At 37.0% G+C, this 23,065-nt stretch overlaps 2 protein-coding genes across 7 annotated transcripts in view; one reads left to right on the forward strand and one right to left on the reverse strand.

The window, feature by feature from the left end:
• The first annotated feature begins 3,746 nt into the window (after window positions 1-3,746).
• LOC131016446 (uncharacterized) overlaps window positions 3,747-23,065 on the forward strand; it is a 32,790-nt gene continuing 13,471 nt past the window's right edge. The window contains exons 1-3 of one of the 3 annotated variants that reach the window (XM_057945144.1): window positions 3,747-4,133; window positions 5,185-5,385; window positions 5,679-5,969. In XM_057945144.1, coding sequence (XP_057801127.1) covers window positions 4,023-4,133; window positions 5,185-5,385; window positions 5,679-5,714 — 348 coding nt within the window. In that variant the 5' untranslated portion in view covers window positions 3,747-4,022 and the 3' untranslated portion in view covers window positions 5,715-5,969. Of the gene's footprint in view, window positions 4,134-5,184; window positions 5,386-5,469; window positions 5,604-5,678; window positions 5,970-23,065 lie in introns of those variants that run through there. The other 2 variants (XM_057945142.1, XM_057945143.1) reach the window with 2 other exon arrangements.
• The window catches only part of LOC131016445 (protein NLP6-like), a 39,180-nt gene continuing 22,862 nt past the window's right edge, over window positions 6,748-23,065 (reverse strand). The window contains exons 1-6 of one of the 4 annotated variants that reach the window (XM_057945136.1): window positions 20,531-21,266; window positions 20,401-20,442; window positions 8,553-9,674; window positions 8,407-8,475; window positions 7,443-8,319; window positions 6,748-7,354 (exon numbers count right to left, since the gene is read on the reverse strand). In XM_057945136.1, the coding sequence (XP_057801119.1) occupies window positions 6,921-7,354; window positions 7,443-8,319; window positions 8,407-8,475; window positions 8,553-9,674; window positions 20,401-20,442; window positions 20,531-21,214 (3,228 nt within the window). In that variant the 5' untranslated portion in view covers window positions 21,215-21,266 and the 3' untranslated portion in view covers window positions 6,748-6,920. Of the gene's footprint in view, window positions 7,355-7,442; window positions 8,320-8,406; window positions 8,476-8,552; window positions 9,675-20,400; window positions 20,443-20,530; window positions 21,267-23,065 lie in introns of those variants that run through there. The other 3 variants (XM_057945137.1, XM_057945135.1, XM_057945141.1) reach the window with 3 other exon arrangements.

Raw genomic sequence — 23,065 nt, forward strand, 5'->3', positions numbered from 1 at the left:
TGCTCAAATCAGAATATAATTTTCGAATTTAAACATGCTCAAAATCAAAATCTAACCTTTGATTTAGAGCATCCTGTGGTAGACAAGCTCATGGCTGAACGACAGCGGCGGTGGAGTGCGGCGAGCCGGACTGAAGTGACAGAGGCGGCGACGGCGGTGGAGTGCGGCGAGCCGAACTGGAACGACGGTGGGCGATGGAGTGCGGCGAGCCGAACAGGAACTGGAGGCTGCACTGCCGCTGCTGCTGGCGGGCGAGCGAGCGCGGCGTGACTCCAGGCGGCGGGTGATGGAGGGAGAGAAGCAGGGAGCGAGGCAGGGACGGCGAGCGAAGCAGGGACGGCGAGCGAAGAAGGGAGGGCGAGCGAAGCAGAGATCGAGCGGCGAGCGTGACTCCAGCGGCGGGCGGGTGAATCGGAGAAGATGACCGGCGATGGAGGTGAGGCACGACGCCGACTGAGGGAGATGGGAGATGGGAGAGTCTAGGGATGGCAGATGGAGGTGCGGCGGGGGAGTGAGAGTGAGAAGACCGAGAGGGAGAAAGAGATGAATTAGGTTTTCAAATTTTAATTCTATTTTTTTTATTTTTTAATATATCTAATATTATTAATAAAATAAATATAAAAAATAAATAATATATTTTTAATTAAATCGGATCCACGGGTCGGATCTGGGTCGGATCCGGATCTCAAATGTCAAGATCCAGATCCAGATCCGTTTTAGAAAATGAGATCCAGATCCGGATCCAGATCCGCGGATCCAAAAAATTGAGATCCAGATCCGTCAAATCGGATCTGGATCCACGGATCTGGACCGGGTCCAGGATCCACTGCCATCCCTAGAGATGAGAGAAAGAGAGAAAATGAGTGGCCATTTTTTTAAATTTTTAAGTGGGGGGGTAATTTTGTACTTTTACACAAAAACTGGCCATATTTTTATGTTTTTATTTCATAGGCTAGATTTTAATTTTACAATATGAAATAGGCTAGATTCATATATTGACACAAAAATAAATATATGCGAAAAAATTAGAAGAGAAGAATATGTGCACCGATTTTTTTTTCTTGCTTCGTTCTGCGTACAGCGTATGTGTGTTTCAGGGTTTGAAAATAGATCTTATATTTATACTAGTTTCTAAAGAGCTTTTGATAAATATAAAAATTATATTTTATGTATATCTCCTACTAGGATAAAGAATAAAGATGGTAAAAGAGTTCTAATTTTAATAGGAATCAAATTTATAATAATAATAATAATAATAATCTAGATAAAGTTAATGGTGCATATCTATATGTATCATGTAATTATCTAAAAAAATAATAAGCTACTAATAATTAAACTTATATAATAAACCTAAATATTTGAGGTGTTACATCTTCCATCGAGGCGTTAGTATGCCCGCTACTGTCTCTCTCTTTCTCAGTAGCCATTGGATCCTTATCTATCTCAGATTCATTGGATTCCACCTCTTAGATATGGGCCACGATGATTTCCTTACCCCGATCCGAGTCAGCGGTGTTGAGAAAAGAAATATCAGTGTTGAGAATCCCAGCCTTTTCCAGTAACCGTGGAGGGGGCCCTCTCGGGAGAGGTCGGGGTCCGTTGTCTCGGTGTCTAGCCATAAGTGGGGCCGGTGCCGAGGACACCTTAGTTGGGATTCTTGGGGAGTTGTTTCGTCGATAGTCGATCCCGCGCCCTGTCCGGAGCCAAAGTCCAAAACTAGGGTTTGCTTTAGACTCCTCGTCTGCCGAGCATTTCTTTAGGCAGTGTCCCAATTTTCCACAAGAGAAGCACAAATGGTCAGGCAACTTTTCATTGAAAACCAGAAACATGATCTCTTTTAACTCCCCCTCGATTTTCAATGGGATCCCCCGGACCAATGGGTTGAAGATAAACCGAGTAACTTTCACTCGAGCGTATCTACCAATGTAGTTGCCCCCTCTGTTATCATCGATCTCTACGACATTGACCGACTTGCTGCCCCAGTTAGCGGATGGTATCGGGATCCATGTACGCAATGGGCATATTATGTAACTGGATCCAGAAAGTAGTATATTGAAACCTCGTATTGGCAACAGTGTTTATGTTGTTAACCTTTTGGATTAACATTAACTCGTTGAAGTAGTGCTAAGGGCCGTCCGACAAGATGCGGTCCATGTCAGTATCCAAATCGCAGGTAATCGCAAACACATTGCGTCCCACCAGTTCAATGTCCAAAGTCCCCCGATTTCAATAGGCTTGGCAGGTTCTGGGCTTCTCGATTGACCACACGATCAGAAAATATCTTTCCAAGCAGAATTTTCTGAGCCCGATTCTGGCCCTTGAGAGAGTCCGATGAGGAGATGGTAACCGTTTTCAGAGGAGTTTTCGAAGATAAGCGTAACTCCGCCACACGCTTAGCAATTTCATCTGGGTCCATTGTGGATCCAGAACCGCAGAATCAAGGAAAGAAACAACAATCCCTCAGAGAATGACGACAACACTCCTAAAACCCAAAGGTGGCTAGGGTTTCAGATAAAGGATTCTCGGAGCCAGGTGCAATTACTTAATGTATAAAATTAATAATTCATACATATAAAAATATGGAAAAAAGGTGCAGAACTTCCCTTATAGTAGAGGCCCCTATATCGTATTGCTCCCCATAGTCGACATTGGATCAAATAGGCTCCCTGAAGTTCAAAAAATCGATTGATTAAGCTCGTTTGACTAACCGTTGTTAGTCAAACGTTAGTCAATTTTTTTTGCCCCAATTTCTTTCTACCCCCAATTCTAATCTAGCCACTGCCGACATCTCCCTCGCCCTCTCTTCTCTTCCGGCGGCGACGAGGCCGTCGCCGCTGGTCACCTCTCCCTCAATCCAACTCTCTCTCTCTCTCTCTCGGCTGAAAGCCTGAAATGAGCCGTCCAAATCAACGCCGACCTTCCTTCTTCAAAGCAGAAGCTTCTATTTTCCGGCGAAGCTGCTATAATTTTCGACTGAATGAGTGAGACGGGAGAGAGAGATATCTCTCTCTCTCTATTTCTCGATATTCTGATCTAAGATCTTGCGAGCCGATTCTCCAAAACTGTCGAATGACGAAAGAGAGATTTAGACGGCGCGACCACTGTGGCGGCTCCTCCTCCGGCGAAGCATCGCCGCTCTTCCTTCTTGACCACGTCCGCCACTGCTACGACCCTTCTTCCGGCAAAGAACTGAACGACACCATCTTCTCTGATTTGACGAAGGAAAGAAGACGGGAGAAAATGATGTCTCCATTTCTTTTTTTCCGAACTAGGCTGGAAGGAGATGCAACCTCTGTTTTTGTTTTACTTTGAAATTTCTACCCACTTTGTCCACCCAGCCAGCCGCCGCCCCACGCGGCGACGTTTCCTTCCTCGTCGGCGGCAACACCGCCACCTCCCTCTGTCTCTCTCTCTCTCTTTTCGAGTCCGGCATGAAGCTCTCATCTTCTCCCTTGTTCAGATCTCTCTTGAACAAACACAAATCCGACCCAACCAACTTCTTCCCTTTCCATCATCCGTCAAGGGGCGCCGCCAGAAGAGAAGAGAGGCCGAGGGAGATGTTAGCAGTGACTGAATTGGAATTATGGATAGAAATTGAGAGTAGAAATTGGAAGAAGAAAGAAATTGGGGTAAATTTTTTTTTGACTAACAACGATTAGTCAAACAGACTTAATTCATTGATTTTTCGGACTTCGGAGACCTATTTGAACCAATATTGACTATGGGGAATAATATGCTATAAGGACCTCTACTATAGGGGTGGATATGCACTTTTCCTAAAATAATTCGATCAAATTCAATTGGGCTTGAGATCAAGTCGGATTCAAATCTGGACGGGATCCGGCCCGCTGCGCCTAAAACGAAAAATCCTCATACTTGAATTAGTGACAGTGAAAATATTACTAGCACATTTTTCCCACTAATTTAAAGAAAAAGGGTTGAATTTCAGCATTCTAGAGTTGTGGTGTTTGGATATCAAATTAGAGTCGCAGAGCTAAGCAAGGGTTTACCGGAACGAATCCATGCCGTGCTTGAACATTTCCACTAACGTCAGCCTCGAGGCCACCGACACTTCTGCCATACTCTCCGAGATCTCCTCCACCGTTGCCAAGCTCATCGGCAAACCCGAGGCTGTCTGTATTTCTCTCTCTTGTTTTTTTACCTCTTCTAATTTCTGTATTATGTTGACGCTCGACCTTATGTTTGATGTGGTTTCCGTCTATTCTCCCAATATAAATTCTCTTACGTTTCGTGTGCTCCGTTTTGATATTTAATCTGGTTGTTTCTGGACCCTGCATTTTGTGTTATTGTGCAAGTTTCCTGTTCAAATTAATGGTTTCAGTGGAGTTTATCTGATATTTCTGTTTGATTCTTGCGGAATGGGCACTTAATTGTTGAGATGATTCCATTTTAGCTGTGTGAAATGGTTATAATAAATGATTCACCACGTAAGGATAAGAATCAATGTTATGTTCATTACTAGATGAAATCCCCCAATTATATACATAAACTGAACTTGCTGAAAAGCTCATCAAAGAGATGGAAACCATCTCTTCAGTTTTATTGGTGAAGTCTGATTGATTTTTCGTTTGTATTTACTTTATAATTGGAACAGCCTTCCAAGATAAGGAAATAACAAAAAGAAGCCTGACAATCATTAGAAATAATGTATACAACTTTTCGCACTTTCAAAACCTCCTAGAATAAGATTTTAGTGCTTCCAACTGTACATAATAATTTGAAAGGTTGACACTTTGTTCAACTAAATGACATGATGGGCCATTGATCCAGAATCAACTACGCATTTTTCTTAAGCTTACTGATCCTGCATCCACAACAAAGACTTTCCTATATAACTGCAACTTGGCACTTAGCTTAACTAGGCTTGATAGCAAAGTGAAATTTTGCTGAAATTTGAAAGTCAGCGGCATCATGAGATATGCTCCTTTAGGTGTCACAAGCCCTTTGCAATGCGGAGATTGGGTACAATTCAAACTATCCATCTTGGGTATTGTTTATCCAATTTTATCATGCATGTTGACCAAACTCCGGAAGAATCAAGTGCTTAGTATTCCAAAATGGGTTTTGATTAGAAATAATCTGATACAGTTGTCACTAAAATACCTTGCTTTTCTGGATAATTTCGAATGAACTGATTACATTTGCATTTCTGTGTAACTGCAGTATGTGATGGTTGTGTTGAAGGGATCTGTCCCCATATCATTTGGAGGGACAGAGCAGCCTGCTGCTTATGGAGAGCTTGTTTCAATTGGAGGGCTTAGTCCTGATGTCAACAAGAAGATCAGTGGTGCTATTGCCGACATACTTGAGACTAAGCTATCCGTGCCAAAAGCACGATATTTCCTCAAATTCTATGACACAAAGGCAAGAAAGCTCAACTTTGAACTTGTTAGAAATGGTGTTTCTGTGCTCTAGTATATTCTCATTGCAATCCTCCTGTGTGTTTAGGCCAGTCAGAGCCAAGAATATGCACAATGTCTTCATGCTTTACACCAGTTCTAGATCATGTAAATGTACTTTCAATATTTAGAGCCGTTCTCCATGAGTTGTTTCACTCGTACTTTTTTAACTACATACTATAGCTTGATCTTCATTTTTTAACTTATCTCATCTGTCGTGTTCCTCAGATCTATGACATCAACTTTGTTTTTTTGTAGGGTTCCAACTTTGGCTGGAATGGATCGACATTCTAGGTTCTTGCCTCGGATTTTCCTTCTAATTCAGGATTTTCACTACGGGTCCACTCCCTAAATATGTGCACGGAAGCAGCTTCGATGATTGCATCTTATGTATTTGAATTCTGAATGACTCACTCGAGCATCAAACATATTGCTGATGGTGCTATATTATCCTGTATTATGCTAAAATCTTGCTGAACGGGGTGGTTTTACTAGACTCTGTATGGTGTAAAGGATTACTCGTAATGTTATGCGCTCTTTGAATATCAACATGTGTATGTGCAGCTAAGATGTTCATTTAAGTTTTCTAAGCTTCCTTTTATGTTGTGTTTGTTAGGTTTGTTACGTTTGTTGTTACCTTTCGTTCCTCGGTCTGAATTGTCTCACGCTTTCATTTTACATCTCATGGTTCACTTTCATCAAGATATGTTGCTTGTAGAATTACATGTTGTTACATTGTATAACATTAATTACATGGGTGGAATTAGGATTTTAGGAATAGATGGGTATTTTTCTCAAAATTAAAAGAACAGAAGATTGGATGGATAAGAATGCAACCAAAAAGGTAAACAAAAAATAATTTCCAGGACAACTTTCAAGGCTTGATAAATGCACATATAGTATGTTTTAATGAGATCGTGTAAAATTTTTATTAGATAAATGATCATTCCCGTTTCTTAGATTCTAGTTCTACATCTACAAATTACAACATAACAAAAGGCAAATTTTGAACTCAAGAAAACAAAAGTTAATCTCCCATTACAAGCCAAATGATATATATCATCCGAAAATTACATTGTAGAATTGCCATGCAGAAGAATGTATTCCGCATATATGGAATACACATATTTCACACACGTATATATATAGGATAAACTTGAGTTTCAACTTGTTAATGACAGTATTTTCAAGTATCTGATGTAAGATATCTCATTATTAGCTCAGTGTCTTCTTAAGTCTGCTTCTACAACAATAGAAAACAAATTCTCAACTCAAGAAACTAAACTTAATTTCCTAGTGCAGCCGAAATAACCCAATAAACACACTATTCATAAAAATTACACGCATTAAAATTATTTGAATTTCGTAACTGTTTGGTTACATGTAGTATCGACAGAAAAAATGGTTTCACACCGGAAATTCAAGAATAAGAGAAATATATGGACAAAGAGTCTTGATACAGCCACCATCAAGCGTAGAATGTCTAAGTTCCATATGAGCTTATTTAGAAATTATTTGAACAAAAAAGTGGATACAAGTCCGGCCTGTTGCCGTCAGAGTCTTTGGACAAAGATGTAAATCAGCATCACATGCTAATAAGATCTCATCATTATCTTCATCCACATATTTCAATTTGAAAGTATCCACCTTCAGTTTCAGTCTTGTAGCCACTTCTTCAAAAAGCTTACTCACTCCCAAGGAGAGACATAACTCAAACTTTATTGTATCTTCTTTGTATTTCACCTTTATCATCACCTTCTCTTTCTCCTCCTCAACAACAATGACAGGATGAGTGTATTCATTGCTTGTATCTTGCTGAGAATCCCTACCACTCTGTTTTTGAATGAGGGACAGATTCTTTATGTGTTCTTCTTTATTTGGCCACCTATCAATGTGATACTCTTTGCATGCACGCTTTATTGTTGATCTTCCAACTGTAATAACAAATAAATTCCCATCCCTGTTAGTAGACATTTAATTAATCTGAAGAAAAGTCAAACAATAATTGTTCCTTATACTCACCACCAAGTTCTTTTTCAACATCTTTTAGGGGCTTCCCGAAATGTTGTTTGAGAATCTCAAGGTTAAGATTCATACGACCGCTTTTCCTTTTTCCTTTCTCTCTCGTCTTGGAATCAGCAACAGGTTCTTCTATTTTTTGTTTTCCTTTCTCTTTGCTATTGGTTTCTGAGGCAGTAATGCTAGGTTCTTCTGTTTTCCTTTTTCCTTTCTCTTTTCTCTTGGAATTTGAAGCAGCAACATTGTGTTCTTCTGTATGTTGTTCTTCACTATGTTGACTGTACTGCACACTTTTGAATTTGATCGGAAACACATCTGTGTGCTCTGAATCAGATGAATCAAGTTTGTTTGCATCAGAAAATTCAATAACTTCAACCACCAATTCCTCTCCTAGTTGTTTCCCACATGCCAACTTAAATGATTTGAATTCATGCTGTATTATTGGCAGTAGAAAGTTCAAGAAGGACCGAATATATTGATATGTTGGAGGACCCGGCAAGAGAAAGAACTCCACAACATAAAGAAGGTCATCTTCAGGGAGCGAACTTTGCAAACAAATTGCAAAATAATCCTCACATCTATTACTCACCTCATAGTGACAAAAACATGATTTGTTTTCAGATGCCAATACCATCCCAAGTACTGTCTCTTTTCTGGTCTGTAAGTGAATCCAATCAACTCTATTGCTAGGAGTAAAGTTAACGCAATAACGACTAGTAGACAATGCGAGTTTCATGCAACTCATATTAGTACTAATATCACATTCTTCATTAGGGACCCAAACATTTGCCATATGAAGTTGGGGAATGTATTCACACAGTTCAAGGGCTTCTCTGATTTCATACAGTGCTTCTTCCTTGCCATATATAATCTGGTCCAACTGGAGCATATTATGTCAGAAGCAGATTGATACAGGTCAGCTGGTATAAAATAGATAATCATTTTCTTATAAAATAAAGAGATTTACATTGTGAGGTGGTTGATATGGTAAGAATCTTGGGCAAAAGTCAGTGTAAGTCCACCGCAATTTTGCTATCTGCATGGAAGTGGACATTATTAATTGTTCACATTGAATTTATGTAATCAAATGTAAGAATTCACAAGAGACGATACCTTTAGTCCGTCTTTGATTAATTGAAGTTGATCATAGTCAAATCCGAGGAACTCCAGGACACCCACACACTTGTGATTGTGTTCATCATCAAATACGGGTAAAGCAAGATATCCTCCTTTATTACCACAATCCACTGCATGATTTGTGATTGAAAATTCATTTGTAGTGTAAGGGAAGAGGTGATCAGGGGAGATTTCATGGTGCCTATTTCTGAAGACACGCGCAAGAGGTGGGAGTTTCTCTTCTTTGGCTTGGTCATCTACAAAATAGGGATATCTCATACATTTCGTCCTAAATGAAGCTAAACCCATGGCAAGACGTCCAACAACAAAAGGCTGATCTAGAGTTTGTAGATAACACCCATCCTTCTCCATTTTGGCCTTCCAAAACTGTACTATCCAATAGCCTTGTTTCATTCGTAGGCTCTTCATGAAATTTTCTACTTTTTCGTACATCAGTAATGAGTCACTTTCGGCAAGATTTTGACAAGAAAAAACCCATCCCTTGCAAACTTTATCTTCAGATGAGGGTCTTTGGCAACATGAGTCAGAAACAATCTCCAAGTATGTTGTGAACTCCGACTCGGAAAAATTTTCCTCATAGGACTCCATCACATTTAAACCGCATCCAATTGCATTAGGCTTTTCATAATCTACTACAAACTTAAAGCCTTTGAGCTTCGTTGCCATTATCATTAAGAGCTGCTGTTGAGAATAATCTTTACTAATGTTTGGTTGAAGAAAAAATTGAATGACATACAAGTTGATACTATTGTTGATGTCTTCCAGAGATACTGCAAACGAACGGGACATCCTAGCCATCTGGGCATAGTGCGCCATCGGATTCCTAGATATAGTGAGATCACATAAATTTGAATGGCAGCTCCTAATATCTATTTGTAGCTTGTGAAATTCACTAGCCCCATGATACTCAAGCACATCATAATCCCTATTCGTATTTTCAGAAATGACGTGATATACGAATTCCATGCAACATAAGTTGGTGTTGATGTTAACACACTGGCACTGCTGGCAAGGGACCCAAACTTGTGCCATACATAGTTGTGGGACTTTCTTCTTAGCCAATTCAAGTATCTCTTTTATTTCGCTCTCAGGTTTCCGCTGCTTATACCAAGGAGAGTAAATGGCCATAAATAAAAAACTGAGACATCCAAATCTATTACTCCCTCCGTCCACGAAAAAGAGTCTTGTTTCACTTTATTGACAAATTTCCTCTTTTATTTCAATATTTACTTTAGTTGCCATTGATGGACCCACCACACTCAATTTTAAACACCTCAATTATTCCTTATCTAAATTAAGGGTTAATTGCGTGTAATATCATGAACTTTGCTTAAAATCCATTTTCCCCATGAACTTTAAAAATTCCAAATTATATCAAATACTTTGATATCTGTTCAAATTGCCCATGATTTAATTATTAATTATTCAAAACTGACCCCATTAAATCTGAAATATTAAGAATTGACCCCTTCACAAAATAAATTACACAATAACCTCACCTTTTGAACTTATATATCAAAATACTCTAATGAATTTGTTATTTTATAATTATAAAACATACACATCACACTCTCTCACGCTCTCACCTAAAATCGTATTAGCGTAGATTTTTATTGAGGAATTATATTATATTTAATTTATTTAACAATGAATCCTACGTGGGAAGAAACTTCAAAGAAAAATTATAGATACGGACAATAATCCGAAATGTAATGCATACAGGCATTGGCGGAGCCAGAGGGGGGCAGTGGGGTCATTGGACACCCCTGGAATTTTTTAAAATTTCTAGGGGTATTTTTGTCATTTCACATATATTAATAAAAAGTATAGTTTCTATTCTAATTTTTAACACGGAATAATATAATATAATAATTTTTACATATGTATATTATGAGTTCTTGCTAGTACTATATTCTTTATTTTTTATTTTTCAGTGTTTACACGGAATTAGGTCCTATTTTTTTTTTTTTTTGCCAATTATGAGTTCTCTCTCAGAATATACTTATAAATGTTATTGTAATAATGAAGCTATTATAGAGAGGCTCTACAACATGAAAGATAGGAAATAATATTCATGACATTATCACGAGTATTGAGTTTTATCAAAAACACATCCTAAAGTTAATATTGAAGTGATACAGAAGCATGTTGAACCTTATTTTGTGATTTTATTATAGCTTTATAATTATATAAAACTCATAAGAGTAATTTTGTTTGAATAATATCATGTTGGAGTTCTTTTATTATTTTGTACAAATATTGAACAGATATGAGGGTGTTTTTATAATTTTATATGAATGTAAGGTATGTTTGTAATTATCATAAAAGTTGAGATAGGAAGTTTGAACAGTTTTGAAAGTATTTGATAATTTGTAGATTTTTTAAAGTTTGTGGGCAAAATGGATTTTAAGCAAAGTTTGTGATATTACACGCAACTAACCCTTAAATTAACACGTCTGATTAATTAAACACCCCTCTACTTTACATTATTTGGTCAAGAGTTTTCTAGATCTATTGTGCATGCTTAAACAGTGTGCAGTACCCTTTAAATTTTCGAAATCAGTGTGCATGTTTAAGGATTACAGGTTTTAACTTCCATTTTAAATTCTAGTTCTCTTCTCATTCCAGTTTTAATTAATTCCATTTTAAATTCCAGTTATGATTTGAAGTCAAAAAATTCCTCTGGAATTCTTAATTTAACAATTCTGAAATTAAAATTGAGTTAAAATGAACTTTGAAATTTAAATTGAATTAAGTTGAAAAATTGAAGTGTTCAAAAAATAATTTAACACTCAAATTCTTAAAGTATTCTTAAATTTAAATAATTGCAATCACATCTATATATTATATAAGTATTAAAATATTAACAAAGGGAGTTTGTTATTTGCAATTTTTTATTTGAAAAGAGTTTCTTACTAGTAATTGATTTGCAATCACATTTATATATTATATAAAAGAGAAGTACAATGGCTACTTTTTATCACTAAAATTTCTCTCTCCTTACTTTTTTTTTTGTTTTGATTCTTTTATAAAAATAGTCAATTTTGATAAATAAAAAGATATTCAACATAGATGTTAAATTAAAGATAACGAAAAGATCTTTAATTTGATATAAAAATTATAAAAAATAAATTTAAAACAAATAAGTTATTATCAATTAAAGTTACAAAATTATTTTTTTTCTCTCTCATCTTTTATCTCTCATTTCTCTTTTCTAATTTCTTTTAGTTATACGTTTCTTTCTCCTTTATTCATTTTTCATAATTTCTATTTATATCTTTTATTATAACAATTTAATGTAACTAAAAAGATGAAACTTATATTTATTCATTTTATAACTCTTTAGGTTAAACATAATTCTTTTAAGTGAATTTTATATTAATATAAATAAATATATATATATATATATATTAAAATAGATTTTCAAATACGATTAGATTTATTAAATTTTTAGTATGTTTTTATATGAAATTTTTATATTTATTTATATTAACATACTTGTTGTTATTACTTCTTAATTGAATTTAATATTAGATTGACAATTACTTGTCTATTAAGCACAAAAAAAAATGATTAATTGAAAAATCATTAATTGGAGAATCATTATTGATTCTCTTTAAAATATAAAATAAAAGTAAATTGAAGAATTTAATTTTGTAGTAGCATGTCTATTCAAATTTAGTTAAATCAACTCCACATTTTATTTTTGAAAATGAATGACACGTTCAACGCTTTATTTTTTCTGCTAACTCATTGATAAAAAATATTTGTCAGTAAAATACACAAATAAAAATTTTGATGCATATAAAAATAATTGTTGTCATGTTTATTCAAATTACATGGCATGTATGCACTTACGACTCACCGATAAAATTATTTTTCAGATAAATTTTTTCTTATTAAAATCGAAACCCCTATTGAATAATAATGCAACATTATTATTCAATATTATAAAATTAATCTTAATAAATTGACCATTTTTATTATGAAAACGAATCCTGTCTTTTCGCAAAATCAATTCTTTGAATGTTGTATAGGAACTTTATTTTAGAATTTGTATTTAAACAAAATGACTACATAAATATGATTAAATATACACTCCAAAAATATACTATTAAACTATATGCAAATAAATAGTTTTGAACATCTTAGAATATTATATGATATATAATCTCATTCATTTATACTTACTTTTGATGGTGAATTTATATATTTATACGCATTACCAATGAAAATCAATTAGTTGGTAATTGAAAATACAAAATTGAAAATTTATATATTTTCAAATTCATGTTTTTTTTATTGAAATTATGTCGTGGATAATTTTTTTATTTAGATTTATATTTACATTTATATTTATTTATATTTAAATTATATATATGATTTTTTTTTCAAATAATTGTCGAATTACTTTGGAGGAGAAAGAAGCATGCCGTCTCTCTATCAAGCGAAAACCCTAACCCTAACCCTAGCCGCTCGTCTCGCCTGATTGCCGCCGCTTATGGAGTCCGGCGAACGTCACTCGCCGTGTTCCTCTGATAGGAGCGCCCTGAACTTGCCTCCTATCTCGAACAACTTTGCTTTGCACTCTCCACATTCTCACGAAGAGGCCTCTTTGCTTTGAACTTGTACCGCCTTTGGTTACGTCGGAGGATGTTTTTTGATCACTACTGGTCTTCTTTCTGGTAATCCCTCCGGGAACATTGAAAATACTGATACTCTTTGCCATGCTGTTGAGAACACTCGTGTTGTGGTTCCAAATGGTCCGAATATTTCTACATCTTACGTTGATATTACGATGAACCGTCTGCCCCGTCAGTCGGACGTGGCTGCTCATCGCTTCCATACCTATCGTCCGATGAAGGAAGAAGAGCAGTTTTTGTTTAAGGTGCCTCAAGAACTTTACGAGAAGGAGGTGGCCACGAAATTTGCCCATGCTGTCACTGGAAGAATATTACTCCGAAAGGGTGAAAAACCTAAACCAGCTATGTTGGTTAAGGCTGAGCTGCAAAAGGTTTGGAAGACCGAGAAGGACCGGCATATTATTCCACTCGGGAAAGGATATTACACCATGGCTTTCAAGATCGCGGAGGATAAGTTGAAAGTTAAAGTAAACATGTTTGGGAGCTCTCGTTTGGCCATATACGTCTTCGGGAATGGGCGAAGAACTTCGATCCTTTTAAGGAGCATTCTGCTTTGGCCAACGTCTGGGTTCGTATTCATTATATCCCCATTGAGTACTGGCATGCAGAGATTCTTGCCAGAATGGGACGTTATTTCAGGCACCCATTAAGGATTGATGGAGCTTCAATTCGGCGGGATTTCGGACAGTTTGCTAGGCTTTTCATTGAATTGGACATGTCGAAGACTTTACCGACTACTCTTTTAATTGACAGTGGATCTTTTTCTTTCCATGTGGAATTTACTTATGAGAATTTACCATTTTACTGTTCTTGTTGTAAAATTACAGGTCATTCGATTGACAAATGCCGTAGGAATTCTGCTAAGGCTGAGAACACTCGCCCGGATCAGGATGCTGAAAAGGAGAAAATAGGTGTCACCCAGCAGAATAAGAGCAATGTTGTTGGTGGAAAACAGTGGCAGCAGGTCGGAGAATTTGCTCGTAATGAGGAAGTCCCAAAGCACCAGAACCCTAAGCCTGAAACGTCGTGTGCGACCCCTCCACAGGGGAAACACGATGAACTCCCCTCCACGAGGAATCATTTTGCTGTGCTTGGTCTTGATATTGCATGACTTTGACTTGAATGACGTCCTTGTCTGCTTTCCTCTTTGACATGCTTCACATTCTTGCTTCTTCTGGAACACAATAGAAGGCATACCTTCTACCAGTTGATGTTTAGCAAGCTTGTTGATCGTCTTGAAGTTGAGGTGGTTGAGTCTCCTGTGCCACGGCCAGTTGAGCTCCGAGCTGCTGTTGCTGATGAGACACGTTTCTGGAGGGCTGTCTTCCGATGAGACGACGTAGAGACTTCCTTGTCTGAATCCTTTCAGAACCACCTTTCTTTAATTGTTTCTAACAGTGAATTCATCCTTTTTGATTTTCACTGTGAAACCGCTGTCACAAAATTGACTCACAGACAACAGATTATGTTTAAGACCAGAAACAAAGCTAACATTACTGATACTGGCGTTACCCATGTCGAACACACCATAGCCTTTTGTTTCTCCGATTGAGTTGTCTCCGAATGCAACTTTGGATCCAACTTTCTCAACATACTGAGTTAGATATTCTTTGTAGCCCGTCATGTGCTTCGAGCAGCCGCTATCCAGATACCATGTTCTGATTGAAGCTTTAACTTCTTCCTTCTTTTTATGTTTCCTGTTTTTGACCTGCAAGGAAGAGTTAATTTTGGTACCCAATCAAGATTTGGGTCCTTCAATGTTAGCTCGAGTTCCCTTCGAAACCCATATCTGCTTCAGAACTGGTCTTGCTGATCTCTTGCGCTTTGCTGGTCGTCTGACTGAAGTAGTTGGCGCTTCAGTTGGCACATGAGCATTCTTCTGTTGAGCTTTCCTTTTGAAGGCCTCACTCTTGTAGGAGTTTTGTCTGATGAATTGTTGAGGTCTTCTTTGCTCGACGAAGTATCTTCCTTGAGATACTCGAGTCATTCCAGACTGATGGAGACTTGACTGATGTCGTAGGACATGAGTCATCTGATGTCCAGTCGCTTGTCGTCGTGGATGGCGTTTGGTTCGTCTGGACCTATCATTGCTTTGTCTCCATGGATGTTGTTCTTTCTGAAACTGAACTGATTTTAGTTTCTGACTGATGTTGTTTTTCTTCCCCCTGGACTGGTGAGGAAGATTCTTCTTGGTTCCTGATGTTCCTTCCCCGATCTTTGACTGAAATATGCTTTCCAGTCTTCTCAGTAGGATGATCTGGTTGGGGGCCTCCTTTGCTCGTCTGTAGCTTCGTGGAGGAGGAACATTTGTTTGCCATCAGTTTGCGTTTGCGAACTTCATCCATATCATAACCTCTTGATTCTTCTGATGTGTTGTTTTCAGAAGTATCATCCTTTGCATTGATCATGATATTCTTTCCTTTATCAGCTGCAACCTTTCCTCCAATGCTTTCAACGAGGCTTTTTGATGGAAAGTTGCTCATCATGGGAGACTTCATCATGCAGTCCTTGACTGTTTCTTCCAGTTTGTGATTGAGCCTCTTGATTTCATGAGATGCTCTGTCACATTCTTAGTTGGAGATTCTGAGCTTTTCTTCCAGTCGACTATTCTCCATGATCAGCTGATCAAGATAAGTTTCATTCGGAAAGTAGATGATTGTCTGATTCTTGGCTCGTTCATCATTGATCTCCTTTTCCATTTTCTGATTCTGCTTGAGGAGATCTTCGAACAATTTCCTCAACTGACAGTGATCAGTCATGAGCTGATCAAACTCGCCAGTTTCATCGGCTGAGCCTTCTTCAGATTCTGAGTGATCTCCTGAAAACATCAGGAAGTTATCAGTATAAGGAGTCTTTGAATGAGAGATTACCTCTGAGCTATTCATTCCATTATCGTAGCTGTTGTCGGCCACGCTTTCAGTTTCATTGGCCATCAGGGCTTGGCTCTCATCATCTGAGCTGGTAGAGTTGAAGTCGGATGATTCTGATGTGTCTTTGGAAGATTCAACATCGTCAGCAACCATCGCTTTCTTCTTCGCATAACTGCGATCCTTCTTAGCTTTCAGCTCTTCGTACTCAGATTGAGTCAGTTCAGGACATTCATTTCGAAAGTGCCCTTTCTTTCTGCATCCAAAGCATTCCATATCTTTGATGTCGTAAGCGGCTGACTCTCTTTCTCCGCTTCGATCAGTGGAATGTCTGGAGTTGCTTTCTATTTCCTTTCATTTGTAGTGCTTCTTGTGGAACCTTCTGTACTTGCGGAATTTGGACTCCATCTTGTTGAATCTTTCAGTCAACAAAGCATATTGACTGAAGAAGTCCTCGGGCTTGAGTTCCGTTGGTTCCTTCGTTTGCTTCTTGCTTTCTCTCGCTGAAGCTTTCAGTGCTGCTCCTCTTGAGGTTGATGGACCATCTTCGTCTGATCCTTCAGTCTTCTTGATTCCAAGATTTCTCTGGATGTCGAACTCATTTGCCAAGAGATTAGAGAAAAGCTTGTTTGTCGGGAGCTGGCTGAATCCAGGCTTATTCTGATGAGCGACTGAGTAGATCTGCCATTCTCCTCGTGGCAGTGCTCGAAGAATCTTCAGGTTGATTTCTCGTTGAGTATACTTGTCCTTCGAGATGGATTGAACTTCATTCAGGATTTGATTGAATCTGAGTTCCATCTCGTCGACAAATTCATTCTTGAGCATGAGGAAGGAGTCGAACTTCTGGCAAGCGATAGACAGCTTGTTCTCCTTGATTTCCTCGGAACCTATGCACATTCTTTCAAGAATGTCCCACATCTCCTTTGCAGTTCCGCACTTGATGATCTTGGTGACATGCTTGTCAGGAACTGTGCCGGAGATGATGCTTTTGGCGAGGTTGTCTAGCTCATCTTGCTTCCTTTCTTCTGTGGTGAAGTGTGCATTTTGCTTGATCTAGACCTCATCGTATGGATCCTGATTTGGATCAACGGGAACTCTTTTAACGATTTCGGTGATGGTGATTGGTCTGTTGGTGATGACTTCCCACATTCGGCAATGTTGGGCGGTGAGGAAGCTTTCAAGCCGAAACTTCCATATGTCGTATTTTTCAATACTAAACATAGGTAGAGAGGATAATCTGTTGTGGTTAGTCTCCATCAAAAAGAGAGAACAGATAACAACAGATAGAGCAAATAGCAGACACTATTTGAAAGAGAAAAGTTTTTCGAGACCTCTAAGAAAAATGATCTAGTTCAATTAGAACCTAATCAGAAATAGAGTGTTCTTGCGAACAACCTGCTCTGATACCAATTGTTAGGTCCGGAGGGTCTCGAATAGGTGTATGGAGTGAGGGGGGGATACACCTATGAGCTATTTTTCTTTCCTCTAAGACAGAGGGATCTCAAGATAGAGATCAAAACGAAAGTTTACAAGCAACTAAGACCCCTGTTAACTGAAATGAGTTTTGACCGAACATGGTTGACGACTGATACTGAAAAACTCTTCAGTAAGGAGTTATCAGTTAAGGTACTGGAACTTAACTGATGCACGTAAGGCTTCAGTCGAGTTTGCTAAAACAGAGATGATATCACTCTTCCTGACTATCAGAGGATAGATCAGTCAGACTGATATCATACGCAGCAAAAATAACTTTGTTTCGTAATAGCCTCGGTTGAGCACGTTGTTAGTCTTAGGTTTCTCTTTGCAGTTAATCAATATTCAGTTTATCAAATGAAAGAACACAAGTAAGAATGTAAAACTGAAAGCTATAAATAACACAGAGACTTTTAAGTGGTTCGAAAAACACTTCCTACATCCATGGTCGGTTGATCAGACCAATAATCCACTCCGCAAGTGCTTAACTGGTGCACTGCAAACCGAACCGTGTGCTTGCCGGGTGCACACAACCGTACCACTGAAGATTCCACTCTTCAGTACCAACACTTCACTCGCGTTGGATTTCTCACTCCTTGCACAACCCGCGCTAGGATCTCACGGAGTCAGAGTACCTTCCTGAACTCCTATTCACTCAAACACTCGATTCTATCTCTCGAAAGAAGGTTTGAAAACTTGCCAACTATACTTCAAAGAACAAGTTCTTTGGAGCAAGTTTGACCTAGGCTTCTGGGTAAACAGAGGTTTGCCTAAGGTCTAAGAGAATGTGTGTAATCAGTAGTAACTAATTTTTGACTTTGGAATTCTCTTCTTCGATTCAAGCTTGGGGAGGTTAAGCTTTTGGCTGAGAAACTATTTTGGCATAGTTTCAGCTTATGTTGTTGAATCGGTGAAGATTGAAGTGATCCTCGAGCGCTATTTATAGGAGAGGTCTTGAATAGATCCGTTGGCGGAGAACGTCTTCAAGATTTCTTCCGTTGGAGAGCTTTTCGAATTTGGGCTGAGGCTTCAATCTTCGAGGTTCCTTGTTTGGTGGGAACGACTATGTTGAAGAGCAGGAGATGTGACGTCTCTGATAAAGTAGCCACCAAATAGGAATGACCTCTGCAGAGAGGGATGATCCTGAGATCTCTGCATTTAATGCGGTTGTACTTTTGGAGTACGTGGCTTCCTTTGAACGTTGGAAGAATGTTTAACTGATACTTGACTTTAGTATCAGTCCGATGAGTCCACGCGGCACGCATTAAGTAATCAATTCCGAACTGATTCTTCAACTGATACTTCAGTTGGTATCTTCAGTCTTCAGTCTTCAGTCCTTCGTCCTTCAGTCTTTAGTCTTCAGAACCGCAAGCTAAACTAGAAACAAACTCTAACACTTGAGTTCAACTAGTTCTAGTCTATTACAATTAAGACCTATGGATTTTGGTATTATCAAAACAAGGATTATGATATTCCACAAGGTTCCCAACAATAATATGCATATTTATTTATTTAAAATATCGTTCAGTTTCGATATTGATCGTGCATCGCACGAGTGGGCGTGTGCTAGTAGTATATAGTAGAGGAGTTTTCTCCCTCCATTTTTCTCTCTTCTCCCATCAATTCTTTTACTATTTGAACGTTGTCAAATTTAATTTATAAAAAAATATTCAATGTGCATCGTCTTAAGTTTAAGTTCGTCAGAAGATCTTTAATATGGTATAAAAATTATTAAAAATGAATTTAAAACGAATAGTTTATTAAAATTTTAAAATATTTTATTTTCGTTTTTCTTTGTTAAAAATCAATTTCTTCAATTTTTTTTTTAATTTTACCTCAATTTGCTAAAAAGAATAGGTTATTAAAAATCAATCCAAGTTTAGCGGCATAAGGTTGAGTAAGTGTGCACACAATGTTTTTTTTTTTTTTTTTACCTCAATTTCTTCAATATTTTTTGTTCCAATAATGACTATATTTACGTTTTTAAGAATTAAATTATTTTTCACTAAAAGAATATGTGAGATAAAAAAAATTCCAAATGCATAGTAAAATAATCAGTTAAGGGATGTTTACTTTTGCGGATTAGTACTCTTGATAGATAAAAAAAAATAATAAGGTTAATTCCTTATTTATTTTGATGGATTAAAATTTTGTGATATCTCAAAATCTTTGATTATTTCAATCATTTTAGCTAGTTTTTCTTGATTTGGATCTCATTGATAGGATCAAATTTGAAAATTTTGAATTTTAAGGATAAAAATATTCAATCACACATCTTATTAGTTATGCAAATTAACGTCCTCCAGAAGGAAATGGGAGGCACAAAATGTATGTAAGTTTTTTTAAAAAAAATTCTAAATACACTGTGTGGCATCCGAATGGTTGCCACAATATATTTAGGGTGTGTTTGCTTTTTATCCCTCTAAATGGAGGGATAATAAAATTTTATGCCTTTAAATGACTCTTTTCTTATCCCACATACCATTTTTCCTTCTTTATTTTCACTTCAAGGATGAGATAATATTATCCCTCCTTGAAATGGAAGTAAGGAAGAAAAAATTGTGAACTTCTCTTTTGTGTAAAATGTGGGATAAGAAAGGAGTCATTTAAAGGCATAAACTTTTGTTATCCCTCATTTTTCCATCCATCAAAGTGAACGCACCCTTAGAGTTAAATTATAATGATATTATGTAGTATACATACTATATAATACTACATTACTACGTATGAATAGGACTACCCTTGATACAAAACTAGTCATTCATTAAAACATGACAAAATGCATGATCTATGAATAATATAATAACAGGTGGCCAGAATAAGAATGTTGTATATGCTTACCCGTTTTGTTGTGCAATTGTGAGTGGACCTCAAGTCTGCAATCTGAATGGAAATGATAAAGTGATTATTTAACATGGCATGTATATGTTGGATATATTGTAGGTAGGATTCGTTGAGATAGAATAATAACCTGTAGTCCTCTATCCAATTTAGAAAGTAGATCTGTGTTTATTATAGATAAACCTGCAGACAAGAGCTCCAACACACCATAACATTGATTAGTGTTTGAATCAAATAGAGGGAGTGCCAAATAACTGTGGAAGCCGCAGGCTGCAGCTTTATCCCGCATGGGAAATTCATGGGCAGAGTAGAGCCTCAAATTCGGTGAGGATTCGGGTCGCTTATTCCGGTACACCCGTCCTACTACGCCTCCAAGCTGCTCTTCATCTCCGCCTTGGATGTTGACAACATACACAGCATCCCTACTTTGCTTCCTGTACCAACACACCCCCTTTCTGAGAAAAAAGCCAACAAGAAAAGGGAGGTGTGAGGAAGAGAGGTGGTGATGCTTCCCCTCCTCTTTCACTACTCCCCAAAACTGCATCATATAATGATAGTCCGTTGAAAGACGCTCCGATGCCAAGTGTTTGAGCAGCTTTATGATCTTATCTTGTGCTTCTACTGTACATGTGTAATATGAATACCGCTCTCTCTCATAAAAAACCCATCCCCAATTCAATCCCTCATGTACCAAACTGGCTTCTTCTTGGTGCAATTTTTCTTTGAATTTAGAGATTTCATAGTAACGCTCGTCCCATCCCTTTCCTCTTCTTAGGATTGGCAACACACCTTCTTCGTATTGCGATGGATCCATATTATTTGGGTACCTCTTTCTCTAACTAATTTCCATTCAACTTTACTCTTTACAATAATACTCTCTACGCGTACGCCTGTGGAATAGTTAATGAGACTAGGAAGAAATTTCCTGCCACCCCCTAATCTAACCATCCACTTGTAAATTAATTTATTTTCTCTTTAAAAATATAGTAATTTTTTATAACCTAACTATGGTCGGACACAAAAGGTAGGGGTGAGCAAAACCGAACCGGATCCAAATAACCGAATCGAACCATTGATATTTGGTCAGTTTGGTTCGGTTTTGAATTATTTTGGTTTTGGATCGGTTCTAATTTTAGAAAAATCGAATTTTTTTTGGTTGGATCGGTTTTGTGTATAAAAAATTTGGATGAAACCGAACCGACCGAAGTTTTTTAATTTAATAAGTTATAATATATATATATATATATATGTATATATATAGTTACAATTTTATCATAATTGAAATTGGTCAATGGATAGGTAAATTTTATATTTATGGTTAATATTTGAGTTAAGGTTGGTTTAACTTATTTTGTTACAAAATTCTCATTGATAGGAAATACGTTTCTAAAATTAAAAATTTAAATATTATATCAAAGTTTGGATAAACCGAAAACCAAACCGAAACCGAAGTTTAAGTATGGATTGGATCGGATCGGTTGGAAGGAGAATTTTGGTTCGGATCGATTGACATTTTTTAAAAGTTTGGATGATTTGGTTTTAGGAGTTCGGATCGATTTTCAACCGAACCGACCGATTGCTCACCCCTAACAAAAGGTCATATCAATAGCTTTTATTAATGTAGGCGTGTTTGTTTCAACTTGCTTTCAATTTATGGATGATAGCTCATTCTTCTTCTTCTTCTTCTTCTTCTTCTTATTGACACTGTTTGTACCTGCAATGTATGCTCATTAATATTCAAAATGTAACAGTTATAGTTATTCAAATTTATAATTTAAAAAATTAAATATTATTACAGATTATTTGTATAGCTCGAATAAATATATAGATCTTTGTAAATATATAATGAATAATATTAACACATTTTTTCTAAGTCATTCTAATATTTGAATGACAATTATATACTCCATCCGTCCCACCAAAAGCGGTTAAATTCTTTTCGACATGAGAATTAGGAAGTTGTTGTTTAGTGTAGTATGTGTATTTCTAATTTAATAAATTAATAATTAGAAATAGTTTTAAGATCAGATTTACTTTTTAAAATAATTAATTTTTAAATAATTGAAAAAACCCCTCCATCCTAAACGAATAATATTGACACATTTTTTCTAGTGATAATAGGCAAAAGTGCCCACTTCTTATGATCAAAAATTATAAACTTGATCATTTCTTACAAAAACTTAATTCTATCTCCACTTCTTAAAAAAACTTGATTCTATGCCCAAAATACCTAAATTACCCTTGATGATGTCAACATCCGAAACGTACTTGTATGACAAAAGTCTTACAACATTTCAACTTTTGCTGAAAAGTGGATGGAAAAGCATGCAATCAACCGAATATTATTATGTTTTTTATTACTTCACGGAGTCAATGCCTCTGTCCACGTATAATCTATCAAATCCGAGCATGCCTCAACAAGATACGTGAGCTTGCTGACACAAATTGAAATCAATTTGTGTTGGCAAGGTGATCCACGATCGACACGATATTTTTTTTAATACTAAATAAATCTACAATTAAAAGCGGTCAATTTCGAACAACACCCGGCAAGATACATGAGCTTGCTGACCCAAATTGATTCCAATTTTGGGCGGCAAGATGATCCACGATCGGCAAAGAATTTTTTCTTTAAATAATAAATAAATCTACAATTGGAAACGAC

Source organism: Salvia miltiorrhiza, chromosome 3 (genome assembly GCF_028751815.1).
Source record: "Salvia miltiorrhiza cultivar Shanhuang (shh) chromosome 3, IMPLAD_Smil_shh, whole genome shotgun sequence".
Taxonomy (NCBI): Eukaryota; Viridiplantae; Streptophyta; class Magnoliopsida; order Lamiales; family Lamiaceae; genus Salvia; species Salvia miltiorrhiza.